Raw genomic sequence first — 22,102 nt, 5'->3', positions numbered from 1 at the left:
CGTTATGACCTGATGCTTCTGCCGGCGCTTCTTCTCCTGCTCCAGCTTCTGCTGCTTCTCTAGCTTCTCAGTCATACGTGCCTCCCGCAGCGTCTGCCGCTTGCTACGCCGGTACGCCTTGGAGTTGAGGGCGGTTTCCAGGGTGGTGTCCCGCCGCATGCAAGCCACCACGTCCTGCCTCAGCTACAAGGCAATGGTATAATAGTGATAGTAAGCTGGCAAATCTTTACAGTTACACTTCTCGTAACAGCTTCTAAGGAAGGCATTGAACTTATTGGCTGCCATTGATTACCAAATTTTATGTAATTAGGCCTCCCATTTAAAGGAATTGGACGTCCATTGTCGTCAATGGCAGACAGTGAAGTAAATATTACGAAATTAGTAAAAAGGTAAAATAAACACATTCTTTGGGTTCTTGGGGGGGGCAATTTAATATTACAACAAAACTGCTCTTGTCACTTGATTTATTGTCCAAACCTATCCTGCAAGTTTGGTGATCATTCCCTTTGTTGTTTTTGAGTTATATTCTCAAAATATAATCACCTATTCTGTTTGATATTAAATACATATCCTGCATATTTGATAATAATGCCTTTAATTATGCTTGAGTTATCTTGATTACAACACACAGGTCAACAGGCCTACCGAATGCATAACTGAAAAAACAAAACAAAACATACAAATGTTATAATTACAGTACAGTGGTACCTCTACATATGAGCAGCTCTACCTACGAGATGCTCGAGATACGAGGAAAGTTTCGAGCAAATAATTCGCTCTAGATACGAGAAAAATTTTCAGATGCGAGAAAGCCAGGTATAATAATAATAATCGGACATAGGCTTTGTCATCATCATTGACTCGACAAAAAAGCCTAATTGTCATCATACCCAGAAACTGCGTAAGGTGCATTTTCCCGGCAAGGTGGCCATGACATGAGAGGCTGTTTATCATTGTAGCGCACTGTCTTTTTTGTCGCATCTCTTTCGTGTATAACAGATATCTACGAGCACTGAACGATTTCTTCACACGAGTTTCTCCTATACATGGACCAGAAAACGCACAACGCGCATGCGCGGGCAAAAAGATGGCTTTCTGGGTAATGAAGTATACACAACACCGATAGCCAATGGCACCCTTTCTCAGAATAAAACTTCATTACCCAAGTTAGGCTGAGCTGTTGCATTTCCTGTTTTTCCTTCCTTAGCGTGTTAGCTCCCGCGATCGCTCATTCAAGACTACTTCTCGTTGGCAAGTGGTCGTGCGTTATCCTATTGTGAGGACATTTGTGTGCATCATTTTCGGAATATTCTGAAGGGAATACAACAGCAAACAGCCCATCGATAGCAAACGTGAGGGTGGAGGCGTGGCAAACAGCTAACCCGGCCAGAAGGTAAAAAAAATTAAAACAAAATTATAATTCAGTTTTGTGTAAAGTTACATTAAACGTATGTTTGAGTGTGTCTGTATATATTAATCCAAGTTAATTTAAATTTGTTTGTTCGGTTACGAGTGTGTTGCCGTGGATAAAGCGGCTGTCAATTAACGATGACCATCCCCTATTGGCTCGCCGCGCGCATTAGACATTTATTCTTACCACTACATGAGATCTACACAGTTTAACACTTGAACTTACCTGTCGCTGGAAGTTGAGCAGGCGGAGCGCCTTGAGCTCTACCGTGGCCTTGCTCCTCAAATCGGGCGGCAGTGAACCCGGCAGACTCTCCAATTCTTGAATACGATGGGCGACCCGAGCTTGCAGCCTGGCGGTCATCACCAATAAACAAATGAATGCAAATAATTTGAGCAATGAATGCAAATAATTTGAGCAATGAATTTTAAAACTTTTTTGTTTGTTTGTTTTTTTAACCTGTACTCCCTCTCTTGTAGTATGCCCACCGGGTCCAGACCCTGAGGCTTTTGGATGGGTGTTATGCGGTTCTGTTTCTGCATCTGTAGCATGGGGGACACCTGCTGGCTGGTTGGCGGAGCGGCAACCGAACCGCCTTGGAGGGGCCCAAGGGGCATAGTGGCAGGCTGAGAGGGTGCTGGAGACGGACGCCCGCCACTGGCGGGGGCCAAGTGTTTGGGTGCGCCGGCTGGATTGTCGCCGACTTGGCCTGGAAAAAAGGACGCAAAAATATTTTGACTACACACAACTGGAAAGATTCAATTGAGTGAGCTGAATAGGAGTCTGCTCACTGACAAGAAAAGGAATGGATGACAAATGAAAGAGAACCCCCCAACATGCAAGATCAGAGTCCAATCTTTCATCAGGTTCAAATTCATCTTGCCAGGATGTGTTGCAATAAAAGATATTTGTTTCACTTTCTTACAGCATGCTTTTCTTTTCATGTATTTTTGATAGTCAGTATAGGTGATAGTTTCACTCTTGACAGGTGGATTTGCCATCCAAGAAATCAACATTTCAGTTTTCAGATGAAACTGGTGGCTATACCAAAGAGATACATGGTGGAAATACGTACCGTCAGGCCAAGGTTTGGGGGCTGCACCTTGATTGTTACCTTGCATAGCTGCAGTGGGACAAGGGCTGGACTGGGCTGCACCCATGGGTGCCATGGGCATGCCTTTGAAACACAACACAATGTCAAAAATGATTTCAAATTGATTCCCAACGATAACTTTGTTGTCAGATGTAAACATCCTAAGCCACTAGTTCATTTTGAATTAACTCACTGGTTGCGATTGAAAACAATATACCTATGTCATTTGTTCATTTGCCCATCCTTTTCAAAACGAATTAAAATGCCTAACTCTTTCAATGGCACCTAATCAATGAGTTAGCCGATTATTAAAATGTGCTATGAAATACAACAGCGACTTTAACATTATAACAGACTATATTTTGGACACAAAACCATCAATATAAGGCTTACACATTAAATTAGCAATGTGGACTTTCATCTTATCCCCTCAGGGGTCATCACACAAAACTGTAGAATCCCCATGTTAGATTATACACACAACTTTTATGCTGGAACCCGCACGTGTCAATCGAAACCGTGCCACAACAACAGCAGCGGTATGTTCATACCACTGCACCACCATTTGTTAAACATGAAAATAGTTCCTAAATAATCTTCCTGGCAGCCCGATGGTTTAGTGGTGAGAACATCTTCATCACAGTTCTGTGGTCGAGAGTTCAATCCCCGGTTGGACCTCAATACTTTATGTTGCTGTTTAATATTGCCCCCCATTTAATATACCCTATAAACGGCAGGGGTATATTAAATGGCGCACAAATGGGAAGGTACGATCCACTACGCACTCTTTATGCCGTGACGGGGTGCATCAATGTTTTGCAGACTAAAATTACTTACAGCTGAATAAAGTCTGACTTGGAATTTTAATGAACTTAAGTATCTATAATTATGCCCCCATGAATACCATACAAATCTTGCCAAAATAGCTGAGTTGCCATTTAATATATTAGTTTAGTATATTACACAGCAGGGGTATATTAAATGGCGCACAAACAGGAGGCTCAAAAAAGCAAAAATCATTTAATATACCCGGGTATATTAAACGGCAAAATACATAAGTGGAGTTTGCATGGGTTTTCTCCGGGTACTCCGGTTCCCTCCCACATCTCAAAAACATCGTTGAACACTCTAAATTGTCCCTAGGGTATGAGTGTGAGAGTGTATGATTGTCCATCTTCTTGTGCTCTGTGATTGGCTAGCCACCAATTCAGGGTGTCTGTCCCCTGCCTGGTGCCCATAGTCAGCTGGGATAGGCTCCAGCACCCCCCGTGAGCCTTGTGAGTTTGTGGTTTGGAAAATTTCATGAATAAACTTTCTTTCTTAGCTACCATAAAAACTTATGTCACACTGAGAATGATCTTCAGATTTTTGTAGTCTGCTTGCATGCTTTTCATTTTCACACTACGCTCTTCTTGCTGTGTGACCATCTTACCTTGAGGCCTGTTGTAAGGACTCCCACCTGCCGCCTGTTGTTGCTGCTGCTGTTGCATCGTGGGTAGGCTCCTCTTGCCCTGCACAGCCAGCTGGAGATTCTCGGGCAGCGGCTGCCCTCGCCCCAGGACCTTGTAGGCCAGGATTTGAGCACGGAGCTGTTGAAGCTGGGCCTGACTGAACGCTGACGGTCCCCTGCCCTGCTGACCCATGCTGGACATGTTGGTAACTCCGCTGCCGACACTACCTCCTTGCGTGTCCATTGGCATCATGGGGCCAGGCTGGGAGGGCGGCATGTGAGGAGGCGTGGGTCCCCCACCCCCAGACATCGGGCTGGATGCATGCTCGTGTATCCCCATTGGGGAGGGATGGGGGGACATGTAGCCTGAATGAGAAATGAGGGTTCAGAACCAAAGACCTCTTTCACAATGAATGTTTCAAAAAATGGCCAACTGTTAATTTACAGAGCAAGCTTGGTTGTCACTTTTTCATGAATATCTTCCAATCAACAGAATGGTCATAGATATCCCAGGGACACTTATTATCTTGATGAGTTTTCATTGAGATTTGTTTTTTGTGACTTGTGTTCTGTGACAAGTGTTTTGTTTTTTGTAATTTCGTAATTTGTTTTCTGTAACTTGTGATTTGACAGAATTTTTATTTTGCAATCTGTATTTTGTTAATGGGTTTTTTTAAAATGTTTTTAAATCGTTATTGTGATTCCAAATTAGCTTATGTGATTTGTTTTCTGCAATTTGTGATTCCTTTTTTGTGATCCATGATTGGTTTTCTGTGACTTGGGAACATGATTTTTTTCAGTGACGTGATGGGTTTCATCTTTTATTTTTTTCTTCTTCTAAAATTGAGGTTTTTTCCTGCAAAGTAAATTTGTTTTACGGGCTTATTAGTTTTCGATGAACACACCTTGAAAAATAATTTGGCTTTGCTAATATTTGAGTAAATATAGTACCCTGGCTATGCTGATCCATGGGGCTCTGTGGGGGGCCCATGCCACTGTGAAGGGACCTCATGCTCACACCTTTGATGTGCACAAAGTGCATGGCGTCTGCCATGGCCTTATCGTTCATTCCTTCCATAGGCTGAAAAATTCAGAGAAATCATAAGAATGTCAGAAAACAATACCAGTCTTAAAAAAATACAGTAGAAGCATATAAGAAGGGCCCTTTTTTCACCATAAAATATGATTAAAAGAGAAAAAAATATTTGAAACCATTTGTACTTTGTGCATTGAATACATGACATCCTGTGAGAAGTCACTCTGCGCCAGGCCCTGCATGCCATGGGGCACGTTAGGCGTTCCAGGCCCAGGGCTTGGTCCCATCATGCTGTGGACCGAACTGGGTGATGGGTCCGGTCCAGGGCTGGGGCCCAGGATGGGGCCTGGTGATAGGCCCGCACCTGGGGAAGGGCCGGGGTGGGACATACCGATAGACAGCTCTGAAGGGGCTGACATAGAATGAAAGCATAATTATAATTATTATGTTTAACTATCTTCATAGAAAATTATTTAATACCAAAATTAAACGAAATATGAGACCAGAATGTCTGAATGGACATTGGAAATGAATTGGATGCCCGGTGCAATCAATGGAACTGAAACAGGACCAATTATTGTTTGTTCTTTTCAATGTAAGGCAAATAGTTGAATAATATGACATAAAATGAATAAGAGTTTGTTGTTATTAAATTAACAAATGTACTGTAATACCTTGGAATGTGAGCTTAATGCATTACAGGATTGAGCTAGTATGTCAATCTGTAAAAACCCTAAAAACAGGATATTACAATGGAAAAACATCTTTATATTTGTTATAATTCATCACCTACTTGCAAAGTAACAAATATCTACCTAGACGTTATGATCTTCAATACTAAAATGTGACATTATTCAGTACAGACAGACGGTAGAGAGGAGTGTGCAGACGAGAGAGAAAAGGGACTGGAGAGAGACTTGATGTCAACGCGCACATAACATAAACTTTAAATTTAACTTAAATTAAGTTGGATTACTATACGCACACTAAAAAAAGTTATTCAATGGCGATTCATGATTTTAATTTCTACTACTGGCTCATTGATATATGGTTGTCAAAAGTATCTACGTAATGATTACAAAAATATATTGAGATTAGGGATGTCCCTACTCGATTATGTCATCATAAAACAGGGACACCCATATAGACGTTTTTTTTGCCTTATCGCGACATCATCGCAACATTTTACCGAGGAATTCACTTCCCTGGGCTCGGTTCTAATGTCCAAAGAGCTCCAGTATTTGTATTTGATCATTAAATGCTGTTTTAGGATGGATTTGACCTGATTGCTCTCATTTCACGGCTCGGTTCTGCTACATCTGCCCGCCCAAGAGTGCTTATTCCCGGGCTGCCATTGACGGTAGACTAATAAATTGAGAGTGATGAGCGGCAAAGGGAAATGAATCATTGATTTTTACTATAATTTGGACAACGCCGGCGGCGGGCCGGATTAAAAATCCTAACGGGCCGTATATGGCCCGCGGGCCGAGGTTGAAAAACTCACGGTCCGGGGGCGGGGCGAGCGCGCGAATCCCGTTTCGGCAAAACCTCCGTTCGGCCGAATGACCGTTCGGTGGAACGTCCATTCGGTGACCTGTCCGTCTGTCAAACGTCCGTCGGCGAAACGTCTTTAGGCGAATCATCCGAGTACCGATACAACCATACGAGACAGCCAGGTGGCCGATACATGAGAGGCTGCTTATGATTTCAGCGCACTGTCTTTGTCGCCGCATCTCCCTCGTGCAAAGATATCTACGAGCACAGGGCGGAACGTTGTATTTTTTTCGTTAGTCAGTGCAGAATTAAGGGAAAAATAATGGGTCCAAAGCAAGCTGGTGCAATGAAAAGGAAAAAAAAGAAAAGGCGTATGATGACAATTGATATATAGCACGAAATAATAAAAAAAAACATTAGAGTAATGTACGCATGAGTGAGCTGGCTCGCTAATATGCATGGAGAAGCAGGAAGTTCCCCTTGAAAGCCACGGTGGAATACATTCCCTTCTTTGTGTGTATAGGAATCTAAAGTTCATTTAGGTCAAATTTTAAGTTTATGTTATGTTACGAGGGCATCCATCAAGTTTCTCTCTTTCTTTCTCTCTCCCCTCCATGCACTCCACGTTGTAGTGAATAATGGCTCATTTTAGTAGTAAACATCATAACCACTAGTTGTTTGTTAGTCTGTTAGTAGATGTTGAATTGCAACCAACAAAAATGTTTTTCCATTGTAATATCCTGTTTTTTTCAGAGGGTGGGAACGAATTAATTTGTATTTAGGTCATTTCTCTGGGAAACTTTGATTTGAGAGACGAGTAAATCGACATACAAGCTCGGTCCCGGAACACATTAAGCTCGTATCTCAAGGAATGACTGTAATTAAAACGTGCATGCACCTGTTTTCTGATTTAATGAAAACAAGTGAGTCGGTAAAACGACTTCCAAAGAAAAACGTGAGCTTTCTTTAGTACTGCCCACATTAGAGCTTTGGGCAACACTTAATAATATTTAACCACAAAACAATGTAGTGGAGCTATTATTTATATGTTATAACGCAGGCACCGTTAGGTTTTGCTCCCGGGACCGTTCATAACAAGGTAGCTCTTGAAGTGCACTCTTGATTGGATCATTGTTCCGCCCGCTTCCCTTCTAAAACGATGGCCATCATGGCGGAGTGATAACGTCATTTGCGGGATTAAACAAAGTCAGCACAGCGACTGAAGGCACAGGTTAGCAATTATTATATGTCAAATACGTTCGCGGATTTACAGCAATGTTCTCTTAAAGTCAAATACATACATGCAATAAATCACCCTCCCATTTGTTCCCCCCTCCCTTCTTGTACGGCTAATAGCTAAGTTAATGCTAGACTGGGTAGCTAATATGCTAGCTGGTTCTACTCTCTCTCCCCCCCTCTCTCCCTCGCTGTCGCTCTCTCGTCCAAAGCGAGTAGTCCGCGTCAGAAAAGTTTTGACAGCTCCGAGAGGAAAACACGCTTAACAAGATGCCGCAGACGGTGACAGCCGCCCCGCCTGCTATGCAAAGATCATTTACCTCTTGGTTGAAGCGAAAGTGCCACCAGAAGCAGAAAAAATATTCGAATGTTTCTCTAAAATATGACCGCAGTCGTCAAGTTCACTCCCCCTTCTTGCTGTTTTGCTGACATGTTTAAAGTTGATCTCAGTCACGGCGTCTCCAATTGGCCGGATTGACAGGATGTCCCGTCTTCTTCCACGCTTATTGGCTACTGTGCTTTGTCGATCATTGCGTTCTCTTTCATGGGCGTGTGTTCTGCGCTGTACTGTATCGAACGCTGTTACTTTCACTAGCAAATGAAATAGAAAGAAATACACGTTTAGCTTCAACGTATCAACATTTGCATTTAATATTTTAATACGTATAAAAAATAGTGAATTGTTTTCAAATAATTCGAAAAAAGGACACGTCTTTAGGCTCTTTGTGTGAAGTCTTTAAATTGTCCGCAAGGTGGCGGCAACACCCAAGTGTTCCATCTTATAGGTGTCCTTTTATGGTAGTATAAAACTGCCAGTTAGATTTGTTCCGTGATCAAATGTTTTTGGCTTTCATTTAAGTTTCTTTTCAAATGAAAATTTAAAAGAAATACAAAATTCCTATCAGGGTAGGAATTGATGGAATGGCGTTGATGTTTTCATAATTAATCAACAATTGGCGGGCGGCTCGGTGCAGAATGGTTATCGCGTCGGCCTCACAGTGGGAGACCTGGGTTCAAATCCAGGTCGATCCACCTGTGTGGAGTTGGCATGATCTCCCGGGACCTGCATGGGTTTTCTCTAGGTAATCCGGGTGCATGATAGGACATTCTAAATTGCCCCTAGGTAGGAGTGTGGGCGTGAATAGTTATTTGTCTCCTTGTGCCCTGCGATTGGGTGGCCACCGATTCAAGGTGTCCCCCACCCCTGGCCCGAAGTCAGATGGGATTGGATTCAGTACCACTGGCGACCCTAGTGAGGATAAAGCAGTTCCGAAAATCTCTCTTTCATCTCATTTTCTGAACCGCTTTATTTTATTAGGGTCACGGGGGGTTCTGGAGCCAATCCCAGCTGTCCCAGAGGCAAGGGACACCCTGAATTGGTGGCCAGCCGATCGCAGGGCACAAGGAGACGGAACCATGCACACTCACACCCTTACCTAGGGGCAATTTAGAGTGTCCATTCAGCCTACCATGCATGTTTTTGGGATGTGGGAGGAAACTGCAGTACCCGGAGGAAACCCACACAGGCCCGGGGAGAACATGCAAACTCCACACAGATGGACCGACCAAGTGGAATGGTGATCTCCATTCAAATATAATGGACGTTGAGTGCCGTCAGTGGCTGCCAAAAAAGTAACAAATCTACATGAAGCTTTGGAGGTACGTGTAAAGTACATGAAAATAAAATAGAAGAAAAAAAAGAATAGAGAATTTTTTATTGAAAAATTCTCCTAAAAAGAAAAAATCCCAAAATTAAAAAAAAGACAAAACAGAAGAAATAAAGAAAATAAAAGTAAATATAATTATTTGTACAAAAGAACAAAATTGCATTTTTGGGAGCCATTGCATGCATATTGACATATCTCATGCAGTTCCTTTTTGTAAATTTGTTGATTAAGGTTTTTCTGCTCTTTGAAAATACAAACCCACAACCTGAGAAAATTAGAATATGGTAAAAAGCTTCAGTTTTACCCATAGGAACCCAGAGTGTTGTTCAAAACACCAGCAAATGGGCCCTGAGCTTTTAAGAAGTCAGTATGGAAAACTGCTAATCTGACAGAACATTATAATTTTCTGAACAGTACTGTATATTAAATTGAGAAATAAATCAAAAATAATTAAGGAGGAATTTCTTAATAAATTACTGTAAATTAATATAATGCCAACAATGGCTTTGAATGAGTTAAGACAATTAATGATAACAGTACATCCTAGAACAGTAAACATTTTTTCACCCAATCCTCTAACGTGATGTGATCAGGACAAATATTGCAATATATGACAGTGCCTTTGCCACAGTCTAGTGAAGTACAAGAAAATCCGGGCCTGACGGGAAGCACGGAATGATGAATTTCATGGCTACCTCAAAAGCCGCAAAATTGCAACCCTTGGTTTTGACATTCAAAACGCTCCACCCTCACTTTGAATATCTCGGCTCATTTAACAATAGCATTTGATGTTTCATCTTGACGTCCTTCTCTTATTGGGACATCCTTTCAGGAAGTGGATGTAAATGCTAGCCAAATCAGCAAATCCGAGTCATCACGCAGGTTCTATCAGGTTCAGCGAGCCAGGAAAAGACTCAGCCGCATTCATTTGGCAGTGAAAGACAGATGCGGTTGCGGTGTCCCAATCACCTTGAAAAAGACTACGGTAGACCAGTCAGTAGGGTGAAGGTTTAGCCCAGGTTCTTCAAAGACAGCACCATCAGGCACCTGCAGCACCACTAGAATTAAAGTCCACTCTGAACTTTATTTTTCATATTTATATATTCCTATTCATATGCATAATTCATATATATATATATATATATATATATATATATATATATATATATGTATATATATCTATCTATCTATCTATATATATATGTATATCTATCTATCTATATATATATATATATATATATATATATATATATAGTTTTGTTTTTTTTATTACCTCATTCCCTGCCTTTCAAAATCAGTGACAGGACAGGAAAGACTAGGGTATGCATATTCAGAGTGTGCGACATTTAAAGTTATAGGCTAGTAGCGCTGTCCAAAGTGGGGGGAAATTTTCATTTTATATTATGATTCGCCATGATAATATACATTTTGAATTATTTGGTGAAAAATACAATCATCACAACTTTCTCTCACTTCACTTATTTTTTTAAATTGATGTTAAACTAACCTGCTACTACTTATTTAACTACATCAAGTAGTGCAGCAAAGTAAAGACGCGGCGCATTAGCAGATTTACTTTTGCTCCAATGTAAAGGTTAAGGCTGGGCAATTTATTGTTTAAAAATCGATAATGCGATATATCACTATATAACGTCACACGTTGCTCATATCGATTCAAAATCCATCTTATCTTTACACGTGTGTTTTTGGTGGAAATAAAAAAAATAGGTGACTGCATTTAAACTAGTTGGAAGCAAGTAGGCACCATGCCTTGAAAACTTCCATAATAACTGCACAAAGGAGTGTGCTGAAAGCTAAGCATGTTGGCCAACTTGGGTTCTTTCAAAAGAATCTAAAACCAAAACACTAACACTTAAAGCAGGAGTGCACAATTTATTACTTTTCAAGGAGCCAACCATGCGCGATCTACTTTGGGGTTTTTTCAACGCGGCCAGCATGCGCCACAGGACCGCCGGCCGGCGATCCATCGGTGCATGCCGCTGGCGAGCGAGGTCTGCCTTACGACCCGGTCCCAGCCGGAACAGGCAGCAACAAGTTTTTTTTTTGGAAGCGGATGCTTTCCTGGTCAAAGATTAACTGAACGTGTGGATCATCATCATCATGTGTGGGAATGCTGCTGCCTGGCTTCATGGTGAAGGCAGCCATAATTAACAAGTTCGACCATCCTCATGCTTTAAAAAACCCAAGCAAAGCCAGGCCCCCCTGCTTGTTTAGAACCAAAAGACAATTGTTGCGCAATTTAAAAAATCTCTTTTGAAAAATGGGTGTTTAACAAAAAAAAGATTGAGTTTACACACTTAGAGAAGGTCAGGAAATGTAATCACTCATTTATTAGGATCCGGGTGGCCACCATGAAAAAAATTAACTTTCTACGTTGCACGGTTTGGATAAATGTAGCAAGAGAATCTTTACACACACACACACACACACGCACACACACACGCACACACACACACTGACACACCCATAAATCACCCTTTATAAGGATTATAGAAGAACAAAGCCGATGTTTTGACTGATTTGTTCAGAACAGACAATGGTGTTTTATTTAGGTCATTTTGTTACCTGACATGTTTCCATCCTACGCCTAGTCGGTAGGGACAGTTGGTAGGGGGAGCCAAATTCCTAAAAGGGACACAATAGACCAACTGTGTGTACCGTATTCATTCGAGTAGAACGCGCAAAATTTTGTACCAAAAAACTGAAGCAAAGTTCGGGTGCGTGTTATACACGAAGCCCAGTGAAACACTGCTCTCTTACCAATACCCATGCAATCCTTGGTGTGAGCAAAAAAAAAATGTAGCAAATCGGCTCAAATTTAGCACTATCTGCTGGCCAAAATGTCCATTGCTGGAAAAGGTCTAGTCAAAGTGCCAATGATTATAGGCCTGAAAAATGTTGATAGATTTTTTTTATATTCTTATGTAAGTATAGAACATCATATTGTACAGCATTAGTTGGTGTATTGATGGTATTAAACATCAAATCCATTTTAAGTTAGAGAGGTGGCAGCAAATCAATGGACGTTCATGCATGGATTGGACATCCACTAGAGTTAAACTCATATAAACAGTTTTAATTTAGATTTTAAGAGTCAAATGTTTGTCTATACTCAACAGTGGTTTTCCTTCTGGTTACTTTTTTTCTAATTTCTTATGATATCATCATGACTTATTTCATCATTTCATTTCAAATTCCAATACCAGGACAACCTTCAAAAGGCAAAATACCTGTTCCATCTGGCAGCAAGAAAGATTTACGCCAACCTGGATTTTTTGTTATTTTTATGACATCGAAAGCCTGGAATTACGGCGCCATTCATCTCCATGCTCACGCGCCGTCCTTGCTATTTTTATTCCAATAAGAAAAAGAAACATCTCCTTTTGAAAAAGGGGCCGACATGCCTGGAATTGTCGCGCTAATGCCTTTTCCAGAGCACAGCTGGGATAAGTTTGTTCAGGGAAATCGCTGGCCGCTCACTGAAAGGTAGACGGGCCGGCCGGCAGCCATCTTGCAGATTTTAATTGTCTTGGGGAAGGACGACGGGCTCTCCTTGGTGTCATCCATCGTCGACCCCCAGTGGGTGGAAATCGGCTTGTCCACGCAAGTGAAGCAACCCCCGCATATGTGACTAAATAAGTCATTTTGGCAACATTCAACCGAAGATACGATACAACTGAAGGGCAACTATGCTATGCCCCGAAAGTTGACAATCAGGAGATCAAATTCAAACCTCTTAGGGAAATTGTTTAGAGACGGTGTGTGTGTGTGTGTGTGTCTGTGTGTGTCTGTGTGTGTCTGTGTGTGTCTGTGTGTGTCTGTGTGTGTGTGTGTGTGTGTCTGTGTGTGTCTGTGTGTGTCTGTGTGTGTGTGTGTGTGTGTGTGTGTGTGTGTGTGTGTGTGTGTGTGTGTGTGTGTGTGTGTGTGTGTGTGTGTGTGTGTGTGTGTGTGTGAAAACCAAGGTTTCCTCTAGCATTTTTTTAGCAGCGGGGACAGGAATTAATTTAAATCAATTAAATGAATACATTTTTAGATTTTTTTTTCTCATTTTCTGAACCACTTATGCTTATAAAGGGTAATTGGGGATGCTGGAGACTATCCTAGCTGACTTTGGGCACGAGGCGGGGGACACCCTGAATTGGTGCCCAGCCAGTCGAAAGGCCACGAGGAGACGGACAACCATTCACACTCACACTCATACCTATGAGCAATTTTGAGTGTCCAATCAGCCTACCCTGCATGTCTTTGGAATGTGGGAAGAAACCACAGTACTCACAGAAAAACCACATAGGCCCAGGGAGAACGTGCAAACTCCACACAGGTGGACCGACCTGGATTCGAACCTAGGACTCCAGAACTGTGAGGCCGACGCGCTAACCACCGCTTCATTTTTGGAAATGAAAATCAAAATGATTTTAAATCTATTATTTGATAATTATACATAAATATAAATGTTTTATTACAAATAGAGTGGGGCCAGTAATAACTGGTCAATTTAGAATTTGCAAGTTAAACCATTTAAAAATATAACTTTAACGAAGTAGGCGGCTCAGCAGCTTGACTGGTTAGCACGTCAGCCTCACAGCTCTGGGGTCCTGGGTTCAAATCTTGGTCTGCCCACCTGTGTGGAGTTTGCATGTTCTCCTGCGTGGGTTTTCTCCGGGTACTCTGGTTTCCTCCCACATTCCAAAAACATGAATGGGCGGCTGACTGGACACTCTAAATTGCCCTTAGGTATGAGTGTGAGCACGAGTCTCCTCGTGCCTTGCAATCGGCTGGCCGCCAATTCAGGGTGTCCCCTGCCTATGGCCCAAAGTCAGCTGGGATAGGCTCCAGCACCCCCCGCGACCCGATAAAATGGTTCAGAAAATGAACTTTAACAAAGTGGAAATGAAACATGAGGAACATTTACGGCACACCACTTCAATCTATGGATTGTGAGCTCTGAAATTACTATTGATTGCTCAATGTTCAGAGTTGAACGAATAACCATTCATTTCCCCCTCCCAGTGAAAATTGATTGCACATCTAGCACCGTCAATGGCAGCCAATGAGTTAAAAAGAAAGTTCCTCGGAAATGTCCTAAAATCCCAAAGCAAAACATCCCCATCAATTCCTATTTCCTTCTTTGAACTGTTTTAATTGGATATTTCCCTTTTATAAGTGAAGTCATTAAGAGGCTGAGTGAATCCTTTGAAGCTAAATGAGGCGAAGCAACTTTGCGCTACTATTTGCCATTTTCCCACTTGAGCAAAGTGCTCCACCGGGACATAACGGGAAACAGGTGGACATCCGTAAAATGCCATTAGAAAACAGGCCCGTAACAAGCCCCCTGCAGTTTCGCTATAAGTTTGCCCTCATTTAGCATATGTAGTCGCTTATATCAAGGATATAATCATTGACGAGCGGTTCATGGGGAGGTCGAAGCTTGGCTTTCCCCTGAAAGCCACAAGAGAGGCGGACTGAACAAATGTTATGCTTTGCTTGTTTCACAGAGCTCAGTGGCCGCGATTTTCTTTCACCACCAATGACAAATCAAGACGGAGGATAGAGTTGCCACTAATGGCTTATCCTCTGCGGCTTTCTTTGCATTTTTTATCCCTGTACGCCAACTTTCCCTCAGCGTGCAAGCGATTCAACATGCAAGACCCAACGTGTTGAGATCAACCTCTACGACGAAATGATGAAAGAGATATTCATGCCAGCAGGTTACCAAATTGTGAGATTTGTCCAACATACAGTCCTGCCTCTACTTACGAAATTAATTGGATGCAGAACTTTTTTCGGAACTTAAAAATGTTGTAAGTAGAGGTGTACTTTATATGTAAATTCTCTAATTCGTTCCACGGTCCTCACACAACTACCAACTAAACCCTTTAAAATTTATCAAAGCGTGTGTGTGTGTGTGTGTATGCATTCGTGCGTGCGCGTGCGTGTGTGTGTGTGTGTGTGTGTGTGTGTGTGTGTGAAAATATGTGCCGCACTACATTTGTACAGTTTTTAATCGCTTAATAAGGGGAATTGCAATCATTAATAAGGGAAGCAGTTAGCCGAGATGGACAGATATGTAAGAGAGAATCTTGAAACATGGATAGTGGTTGTTGTGAGACAGCCAATTGAATGGCATTGAATGCTTTTATTGTCATTACAGTGGTACCTGGAACGAATTAAGCTCATATCTCGATATGAGCTTAATTCGTTCCAGGACTGAGCTCATATGTCGATTTTCTCGTAACTCAAATGAACGTTTCCCATTGAAATGTACTAAAAACAAATTAATTCGTTCGAACCCTCTGAAAAAACACCCAAAACAGGATATTGGATAGGAAAAAATGTTTTATTTGTTCTAATTCGCCAACTATTAACAAAGTAACACATAACTAGTGGTTTAATATTACTAAAATGTGTTTAATAGTACTAAAATTATACAGATTTCTAAGGGGGGAGAGACGGACAGAGAGAGGGGGGGGGGATTTTTGCATGGCAACCCGCTCGTAAGATAACATAAACAAATTTAAATGAACTTGGATTACGATGCAGACTCACTCAAAAATAAGTTTAATCGAACCTAATACTAAACTTAATTCTCATTTTGTTTGACATTTTGATACACTTTTTGCCCCACCTCCACACTGACTTTCAGTCAATATCGAGGGTTGTTTGAGTTTGTATTCCCTTCAAAATATTCCCAAAATGATGCACACAAATGTCCTCACAATAGGATAACGCACGACCACTTGCCAACAAGAAGTAGCATATATATAACTCTCGTATTAGCGATCGCCTCGCAATGACTAACGGGAAAAACACTGAATAAAATGCAACGCTTGGCCCAGTGCTCGCAGAGACATTACAAAGAGGGAGTTGCGGGGAGAGAGCCAGTGCCCATGATGTTCTTATGAGCAGAATCTCGCGTCCGCTGTCTGCTCGCATATCAAAATTTGTCTCGTATCTCAAGATAAATATTTGCCCGAAATTTTACTCGTATCTCGAATTGCTCGTATATCGGGCCACTCTTATGTCGAGGTACCACTGTAAATGAGATAGAATGAGAGCCCAGTAGAGGGTAGCGATGTTCTAAAGTGAGAATCAATGCATCCGCGACAATATTTTCAAAATAAAATAACGGATAAGGAAATGCATTTACTTTTGGGGGGATTTCGTAATGTGGATCTTTTTCCTAACTCGGGCCACTCATTTGCTAAAAAAATTGTAACCTGAAAATCGTACCTAGAGGCATTTGTAAGTAGAGGTATGACTGTACAGTCTCTGTGTTTCAAGATAGAAGGTTAACCCTTTATCGGCAGTTATTTAAATCATTGACGGCGGTAGGCGTTTTATCCTTTTTGACTGGGAGGGCCGAATGAATGCCCATGCGTTCGTCCAATTACCTCTCCCAGTCAAAGCGGATTGAACATCTAGTGCCATGAGCGTTCGCACTCACTCACACCATTTATATGTTTATTGTTGTCAATGGGAGGCAATGAATTTATTTTGAGTCACTTCCTTATTTGTTTGGGAGCCTTTCTGTACATTTTGGGGCATTTGAGGGTGACTTCCTGTTCATTTTTCTGGGTCACTTCCTCCTTCTTGCTCACTTCCTATTTCTGGGTCACTTTCTATTGGTTACCATATTTTCACGACTATAAGGCGCACATAAAAGTCTTAGATTTTCTCCAAAATAGACAGGGCGCCTAATAATCCAGTGCGCTTTATATATGGACCAATACTAAAATTGTTATCACGATAAAATAAAATGAATCAGTTGATAGGGTACACCGACTCTACTATTTTCCCGTAGACAAAGTACTGCACAGTGACTGCTGGGATATGTAGTAGTTCTTTTGTCAATACACCCAATGGACTGTGGCCTGTATACATCGACATCAATACAGCTTGACAAAGCATGGAAAGCATTGTTGGAAAAGTTACGCTAGCTACCAGCTAGCTACTATTTGCGAATGGATTGTGGCCTGTATACATCAACATCAATACAGCTTGACAAAGCATGGAAAGCACCGTTGGAAAATTTACGCTAGCTACCAGCTAGCTACTATTTACGAATGGATTGTGGCCTGTATACATCGACATCAATACAGCTTGACAAAGCATAGGAAGCACCGTTGGAAAAGTTACGCTAGCTACCAGCTAGCTACTATTGGCGAATGGTTTGTGGCCGCCTGGACCAACGTATAAAACTCAGCGTTTTCGATGACTAATTTGGACAATTGTTCAATTCAGACACAGAAAATTAGGACTTTGATGGATTTGTGGGTGACGTTGTAAAATGGCTAAATAAAGTACAACTGAACTCAGTTTTGCTTCCGTTGCCTTTTTAAAAACGTGTTTTTAGTGTGTGGGTGTAGCGTGCAAGAACCATATATCCCAGCTGTCACTGCGCACCGGAAACCGGAAAAAGAGTCTGGGGCTGCTTCCGGTAGCCAGCGCTATTGCGGTTAGATATTCATATATAATATATAACATATATGTGTCTAAAAAAAACGCTGCATCCTTTGTGTGTTTAAAATACAGAAATAGCACTCGTTACTGACACTGCGGCTAAAAATACGATGCGCCATATAGTCGTGAAAATATGGTATATTCATTTGAATTCACGGCAGAAGCGTGTAAAGACCTTTAATTACAGCTACCTAAATGGCCTCAGGGTGGCCATGTTGGCATGGGCGACGTTCCCATCAAAGTCAGCGCATTGACGTTAAATTGGAATCATACGAATCTTATTTCTCAACCAATTTTAAATTATTTTTAATCAATTTCAAAACATCTACTATTTAATAATTAAATACTTTTGACAGTGATAGACGTCCAATCCATTAAACATACGTTAATTTGCTGACAACCCTCCCACTAAAAACGCACTTTTTATCTAAAAGGGATAAACTTATTGGTGGGAAGGTGTATCTTGGAAGAACGTTTTAAACTCTTTGCCTGCCCCTGAAAGCACCAGACGTTCATTTCATTCGAAGTCCCACTTTTACTTCAAATGGATTGGTTATCTATCAGTGATAAATTCATTGAAATTTACAGGATAACAATGATGACGTCTATAATCATCTTGGGAAGGGCTCACTTTTTACAGTAGTGTGTGAGGCTGGCGTATATCTTTGCTCGATCAATCAGCGGTTAAAAACAAAATCCAAAAAGATTACATTGGCTTATTACTTCTTGGTAGTGCCCGATACAAAGGAGGTCAGTTTTTGTGCTGTATTGGTCCGATACTATAATCGGTATTGATGCAGCACTATAGTATACAGTGGTACCTCTACACATACGATCTTAATCCGTTCCGGGACTGAGCTCGTATGTCGATCTTCTCGTAACTCGAGCGAACGTTTCCAATTGAAATGAACTAAAAACAAATTAATTTGTTCCATCCCTCTGAAAAAACACCAAAAAGAGGATATTGGATTGGAAAAAATGTTTATCTGCGGCAATGCACTCGTAACCGTACAAACAAATTTAAATTAACTTGGATTAATATATACAGACACACTCAAACATACGTTTAACGTAACTTTACACAAAAATGAATTCTAATTTTGTTTTAATTTTTTTTTACCTTCGTTCTGGCCGGGTTAGCTGTTTGCCACGCCTCCACCCTCACGTTCGCTATCGATGGGCTGTTTGGTGTTGTATTCCCTTCAAAATATTTCGAAAATGATGGACACAAATGTCCTCACAATAGGATAACGCACGACCATTTGCCAACGAGAAGTAGTCTTGAATGAGCGATCGCGGGAGCTAACACGCTAAGGAAGGAAAAGCAGGAAATGCAACAGCTCAGCCTACCCACGTATTGATTGTGGGTAATGAAGATTTATTATGAGAAAGGGTGCCATTGGCTATCGGTGTTGTGTGCACGAGTCTACTTCATTACCCAGAAAGCCCTCTTTTTGCCCGCACCTGCGCGTTGTGCGTTTTCTGGACCATGTGTAGAAGAAACTCGTCTGAAGAAATCGTTCAGTGCTCGTAGATATCTGTTAGACACGAAAGAGATGCGGTAAAAAAGACAGTGCGCTACAATGATAAACAGCCTCTCATGTCATGGCCAACTGGCTTTCTCGCATCTCAAAATTGTTCTCGTATCTAGAGCGAATTATTTGCTCGAAATTTTCCTTGTATCTCGAGCATCTTGTAGGTAGAGCTGCTCGTATGTAGAGGTACCACTGTACATTCATTCATCATCCGTACCGCACATCATCGGAAGGGTTGCCAGGGTTGGGACTAGAGGTAAGATCTTGAGCCCGAACCCAGCCGGTACACGGTCGATTGGTCGCCGACCCGACCCAAAAATGTCAATCATTACTTTGGGTCCGGGTCGGGCCAAGTTTCTCTCTCGCTGAAAAAAAGGATACTAAAACCATGTATGGTCTCTCTCTGTGACTTTTTTAAAAATAAATAAATGTTTTTAAAAACGTATGCTAAAACGTTGTGTGGATATTAAACTAAGGAATACTTGTTATAAAATAAATAATTTGGAATTTTGGATAAAACAGAGAAGGCGCTGTAATGTAATTGCAATTGGAGGTGGAGCCGCAGAGCCAGAGCATGCTCTGTGCACGTCACGTGAATGCCACAAGAAGTTAAGGATAAACTAAACACGCACCGGTATCGGTAAGAGTGGATTTTGGAAAAGCTTCAAATTGATTGTTGAATATGTTCGAGAAACTTGCGTTGACTTCGCTGAATGTAGTCAATGTGGCGCTTTGCTCTCCTACGAGAGCAAAAAGACTGGTACCTCGACGCTGAACAGGCTTAAACAGTTGAAATTGTCAAAATCTATATCATATAAAAGATGTGCATTTTTATACAGTCTTGTTTAATTTAGATTTCGTTACAAAAGACAGGCTTTAATCTGTTATCATAACAAGACGCCGGTTCTTGGAATCTGCCAAAATAACTACACAGTGGATTGTGCCGAAAACTGGGTCTCTTTAAAGCCCAATATGCACAATGACACTTGAGCAAGGGTGCTCAAATGTTTTTGATTCCAGATCAACTTTTAACTAAGTCAACCTCGTTTGATCTGTTATTTCCCCCCAGCTACCGACATAGCTCAGCAGTTATGTGCGCTAATGCTAATAATCATCTTGTGTAAAACATATTTACGTTGGGCTGAATGAGGTTTCCGAACTGAATTGATGTAAAAGTACTTCTATATTCATTTTGATTCATTTTTTTCCTAAGTGATACACAAAAATCACAATAATAATCTTAAAATGTAGTTTCGGAATTACTAATTGGGATTTAATTGAATCGCGACCTATGAACCTTGATAGAGACTTTATCACCAGATACAAAATCCTTCTTCAGACCATTCCAAAGATTCTCATTGGGGTTAAGGTCTAGTTTCAGTCATGTCCAATCCATGTGTGAAAATTGTGTCATGGTCCTGCTCATTCAGTATATTCAGGTAGTCAGACCTCTTTCTTTCTTCTATTCCACTTTCTTTTTGTTAAACCTATACCTGACCAACTGCAGTAACCCCAGATCATAAAATTGCCCCCACGATCTTGTGCAGTAGGCACGATGGGTGCATTACATCATCTGCAGAGTAAATCTTGACTCATCAGACCATACTTCCTTTGCTCCAGAGTCCAATTTCTAACCTCATTGAGAATTTTTGGCATGTGCTTTAGACGGCTTTGGTGAAAACATAATTTTAATACATCCTGTGACAATGAAGGAGCCTATCGAAACAATACCGCAGCAATTCGAAGCTAAATGCGTTTCAACCAAATATTAGGCTCTGCCCTGTTTTTTGGGTGCTGAGTTTTTTGTTAGGCCGGGCAATGTATAGTAAATTTGAAAATCTGGCCATTTCCTATGGGGTGTTTGAGTCATAAATTGTAGCAAGAAACAGATATGGACTCGTTTCGGAGTATTTGCTTTCTCCGGCAACGTGAACCAATTCTCATCAGTGAGCTAGATTGATTACTTGTTTTTTTAGCAAAGTACACTCCGGAGCGGCAGGCCACCGCACGTCCCGACGCGGCAAGCGTCCGTACTCGACAACTCTGACAGGACGGCTTACTCAAAAATGGGCTGGTTTCATGCTTCTCTGACACGTTTCATTATCGCCCGCACAAAAGCAACGGTGAAAGACGACGCCAGCCCCACCGCTCATTCATCACGGGCCCCGAAGCATCCACGTCGTCAGGCTCGATGTGAAACCGGAGCTCATTTCTTGCTAAATTCCGCCATTAGTCACAGGCCTGCATTTCAGGGATTAGCTCGATCCCTCTGAGGGAGCAGGGGCAATTGTCGTCTGGCACGCCGTCTTTAAGTACTGTTTGTTTTAGCCGACGTTTCTTGAAAGGGCGGTCGTGCTTTTAAGGGGGAGAATGGCCTGGTTGTAAAATTTCGGGGCCTTTTGAGCTTTGGGGGCCGTGGCGGGGACCACTGGGAAAATGTACAATAAGTTTCCGGGCAGCTAAAGCTTCCTTACTCTTGTAGGATGAGGTGCAATGACGCGATCGACTACAAACATGTCTTTCGTACAATCAATTTTCAGTGCCATTAACTGTGCTAGATGTCCAAACCATTTGGATTGGGAGTGTTGATGAACAAATGAGCATTCACAGCTACTGAGTTCATTTACATTAGTAATTGAATGTTTATCAGGCAATGAGTTAATTGGGGATCACAACCTTGTTAAGTTTTTTTGTAGTTA

General features: G+C 41.5%; 1 protein-coding gene across 2 annotated transcripts in view; it reads right to left on the bottom strand.

Annotated features, from left to right (window-relative positions):
- Positions 1 to 5,409, bottom strand: part of smarca2 (SWI/SNF related BAF chromatin remodeling complex subunit ATPase 2) — a 48,768-nt gene extending 43,359 nt beyond the window's left edge. For both annotated transcript variants that reach the window (XR_013300214.1, XM_077600069.1), the window contains exons 1-7: positions 5,176 to 5,409; positions 4,906 to 5,035; positions 3,937 to 4,320; positions 2,487 to 2,588; positions 1,871 to 2,120; positions 1,637 to 1,763; positions 10 to 183 (exon numbers count right to left, since the gene is read on the bottom strand). Coding sequence is in view for 1 of the 2 variants with exons in the window: in XM_077600069.1 (XP_077456195.1) it covers positions 10 to 183; positions 1,637 to 1,763; positions 1,871 to 2,120; positions 2,487 to 2,588; positions 3,937 to 4,320; positions 4,906 to 5,035; positions 5,176 to 5,409 (1,401 nt within the window). In the remaining variant the exon portion in view is untranslated. The remainder of the gene's footprint in view (positions 1 to 9; positions 184 to 1,636; positions 1,764 to 1,870; positions 2,121 to 2,486; positions 2,589 to 3,936; positions 4,321 to 4,905; positions 5,036 to 5,175) is intronic.
- Positions 5,410 to 22,102: the final 16,693 nt, after the last annotated feature.

This window comes from Stigmatopora argus, chromosome 5, assembly GCF_051989625.1.
Source record: "Stigmatopora argus isolate UIUO_Sarg chromosome 5, RoL_Sarg_1.0, whole genome shotgun sequence".
In the NCBI taxonomy this organism is placed as follows: Eukaryota; Metazoa; Chordata; class Actinopteri; order Syngnathiformes; family Syngnathidae; genus Stigmatopora; species Stigmatopora argus.
Note: the sequence above shows the minus strand (reverse complement) of the source record. Positions and strands in the feature narration are given on the sequence as shown.